This window comes from Gossypium hirsutum, chromosome D06 (genome assembly GCF_007990345.1).
Source record: "Gossypium hirsutum isolate 1008001.06 chromosome D06, Gossypium_hirsutum_v2.1, whole genome shotgun sequence".
NCBI classification, from domain to species: domain Eukaryota; kingdom Viridiplantae; phylum Streptophyta; class Magnoliopsida; order Malvales; family Malvaceae; genus Gossypium; species Gossypium hirsutum.
In genome coordinates this window covers 9,320,043-9,323,690 of record NC_053442.1, presented here as the reverse complement: position 1 = coordinate 9,323,690, position 3,648 = coordinate 9,320,043, and the positions used below count along the sequence as shown (strand labels likewise).

At 32.9% G+C, this 3,648-nt stretch overlaps 1 protein-coding gene across 1 annotated transcript; it reads left to right on the top strand.

Annotated features, from left to right (window-relative positions):
• Window positions 1-238: 238 nt before the first annotated feature.
• LOC107901184 (GTP-binding nuclear protein Ran-3) lies at window positions 239-2,650 on the top strand. The gene is made up of 8 exons (XM_016827081.2): window positions 239-398; window positions 522-591; window positions 918-974; window positions 1,074-1,191; window positions 1,647-1,736; window positions 1,820-1,999; window positions 2,093-2,170; window positions 2,259-2,650. Exons 1-8 carry the CDS (start codon window positions 396-398, stop codon window positions 2,326-2,328), a joined length of 666 nt encoding a protein of 221 aa, XP_016682570.2. The 5' UTR covers window positions 239-395; the 3' UTR covers window positions 2,329-2,650.
• Window positions 2,651-3,648: the final 998 nt, after the last annotated feature.

The following is a 3,648-nucleotide window of genomic DNA, read 5'->3' as shown; positions in this document are numbered from 1 at the left end:
GAGAAGCTGGGTGTCCTTTAGAGGGCACTGCTACGTAATTTGTTTTTGTTTTCTTCTCAACCAAAAAAAAGAAAACTACATGATATTTACCAAATTACCATCCACTCCCTCAAAAACCGGAAAAGGGATTAACGCGGCATACTAGAAGTGGACCCCAAGGGAAACATGATCCGACGGTCGATACGAGATGAGGAAAGATGGGTAAGTAATCGAATCCAACGGCAGAGGGAGTTGCGTCATTTTAAAGCCGAGCTTAGACTCCCAAAAGCCCTCGCTCTTATAAACCCTTTGGCTATCACCGTCTCCCAAATCACGCTTCTCCGATTCGCTCTACTTTCGCCAAACAAACGCAAGATTTGTAGATTCATTTCTATTGTATCTCCGTCTCCGAATCAATGGTGAGCCCCTCGCTCTTTCTCTTCTTTTTTTTACTTTTTTGGTTGTTTTCTATATCTTAACTATAATCTAGGGTTTTAGTGTCAAGATAGATCTTTATTTTTTCCCCTTGATTCGTGGTGCAGGCTTTGCCGAACCAGCAAACAGTTGATTATCCGAGCTTCAAGCTCGTTATCGTCGGCGATGGTGGAACTGGTAATTTCCATTTTCTTTTCTCGTAGATTCGATTTGTAAGATTTTAATTCAATACGTTTGATTTTGATTGTTTATGACATTGTCGGAAGTTCGAACTTTATGTTCTCTTCAAATCGTTATTATTTGACGCTGGTAATTTCATAATTTGAATTTTATAAAAATAAAGTAAAAAAGGAGTATTTAATACGTTTTCATTTCTGAGGTTTGTGATCTCTTAGATGTATATGTTTTAGCCTTTTGCTTTTGTTTTAGTTATAAAAAAAATTATTTTGTTTGAGTGAGCACATTGTTTTGTACTTTGTTTGAACTTTCTGTGACGGTTGCAGGCAAAACTACCTTCGTGAAGAGGCATCTAACTGGAGAGTTTGAAAAGAAATACGAGCGTAAGTGTTTTAACAAGCACTGTTTTCTGGCGCTAGTCCTGTTTGATGCATGAGGTGCTTGATTGAGTGGTTACTTTAAGTGTTTTTATCTTTGTACAGCAACCATTGGTGTGGAGGTTCATCCCTTGGACTTCTTCACTAACTGTGGCAAAATCCGTTTCTACTGCTGGGATACTGCTGGACAGGAGAAGTTCGGTGGTCTCAGAGATGGTTACTAGTGAGTGATTCTTTTACTTGCACCTTTTTCTATAAACATGGTGAAGTAATTCATTTTAGCTAAGGCTTTGGGTTGCATTTTCGATTCTTTGTACCCAATGGCTTATACCTCAACTTTTTCATGTCCTTTTCTTTTATGAACCTAAGATGTTGTAGCTGTGTATTCTTGTTTGTGTTAGTATTTGGTGCACTTGCAGTGTATTTTTTTTATTCCACAAGCATTCTTAAAAAATTGCTATGTGTCTTTTTTAATATTTTACTATATTCTTGTAAGACGCTTATGAACCCTTTGATCTTGCTTCTGTAGTTTAAAAAATCTACTGCAGTGTACCAAATATTATTCATATTTTTCCTTCTTGTTTATTGTTTTATTTTTGACAGATATCGCGCAAACAACATATTAAGTTTTTGCTTTACTTATTGTTTTTCTGACTTTTTAATATTTATGTGTTGCAGTATCCATGGGCAATGTGCCATAATCATGTTTGATGTTACTGCCCGGTTGACATACAAGAATGTTCCTACATGGCATCGGGATCTTTGCAGGTGTGTTAAAAATGACAGTCTTTACCTATTATTGATGTTTTTGTGTAACAGCTTTGTGTAACAATGTTGTTTTGGTAATGCAGAGTGTGTGAGAATATTCCTATTGTTTTATGTGGAAACAAGGTTGATGTAAAGAACAGGCAGGTTAAGGCAAAGCAAGTCACATTCCACAGGAAGAAGAATCTGCAATACTATGAAATTTCGGCCAAGAGCAACTACAATTTTGAGAAGCCTTTCTTGTACCTTGCCAGGAAGCTTGCGGGGTAATATAGAACATTGCTTTTGTTGTGCAATTGATGATTTAATGCCGATGCTTTGATCAATGTCTAAAATTGGTGATGTTTTGATGATTCTAGTGATCCTAATCTTCACTTCGTGGAGTCTCCTGCACTTGCTCCTCCGGAAGTACACATTGACTTGGCTGCACAGCAACAGTAAGATAACCCTCACAGCAAACTGATTTTGCATTTATCTTATAATTGCACCCTCATTCTATTGAAAAACTGATTGGTTTGTTGTTAGGCATGAGGCTGAGCTTGCAGCGGCAGCCAGTCAGCCCCTTCCAGATGATGACGATGATGCATTTGAATAGAGGGGTTTCCCTTGCCAGAGAGCTATCAACAATTTCTGCTGCTGCTTCATTTTCACTCCCATTTGGATCTGTGCTATCATCTTTAAAAAAATTTTCGTATTTAAATAGCAAGTAGGGAGGAGTGACAGAGGATGAGTTTGTAGTGTAGGAATTTTCGAATATAATTGTTGTTATGGTGGATCTTTGGTGGTGTTTTCGACTTTTGCTTATTGATGTCTATGGATTTTGCTGCCTTTAGTAAAATCCTTGTGTGATAGTTAATTCTATATGTTTTTGAATATGAAATTCTTGACAAGAATATTGGATTTCCCCTTTGCTCTCATTTTCGTTCGGTTCTCATATTGAAGGCTCCCTTATTTAAAATTCGTAGGTAAGTTACTTAGAAATGCTGTGAGAGACCTAAGATGGGGTTTTCTATTATTTGATTCATGACTTTACAAGTACAGGGGTTGAACACCTTATACATGTGCAGTATTCTTTAAAACTTCACTAGCAATGTTTTTTTTGTAATATTTGCATTTTTCAGGATTTACGAACTTTATTTGTAGGGTTCGAATTTGTTTTATGTAAAAAATGTTTAACGGTAGAATATATTAATATATTTAAATAAGTATGAGAAAAATATATTAGTTTCCTAATTTTTTAATTGTAATTTTAGCAGTATACCATGAATTTACTGTAAAACCTGAACTTAATTTAAATCTATGTTTGGATAAATATAATTAAAGAAAAAGAAAAGAAAGTAGGGAAGGGTAAAAAGGAAGGACGGATATATTTCTTGTTTGGAGAGAATCTAATCTCTCTTGTTTAATTAAATTATGTGGAAAGAAAATGAAATTAATTATTTTGCATGTATTTTCTAATTTTAATCTTTACATAAATAAATTATAATAAAAATAAGATTAAATTAAAAGTTATACAAAAAATACCAATATCCTACATAAAATCATAATTAAAGTCTTAACCAATAATATATCATATCTTTGTTTAAAACAAGCTTATTTCACCAAGTTAAAAAAAATGTTCTTATACTCCTAGTAATGTAACAAAATAAAAAATAAAAAAAGGTTACTACAAATTTAAAAAATAAACAAATAACAATCTAATAATATAGTAATATCTAATACTTCAAAAAATATATCAAACAAATTTAAAATTAAATACTCCTAGTAATCTAAAAAATAGAAATTAAAAATAAGATTATTAGAAATCAAAAAGAAATAAAGTGATAAAAATCTAAAATATAATGATATAGCAAAAAAATAAAGATTGATAATATTTTTTATTTTCCAAATTTAAATAATTAACAACTTAAAGCAA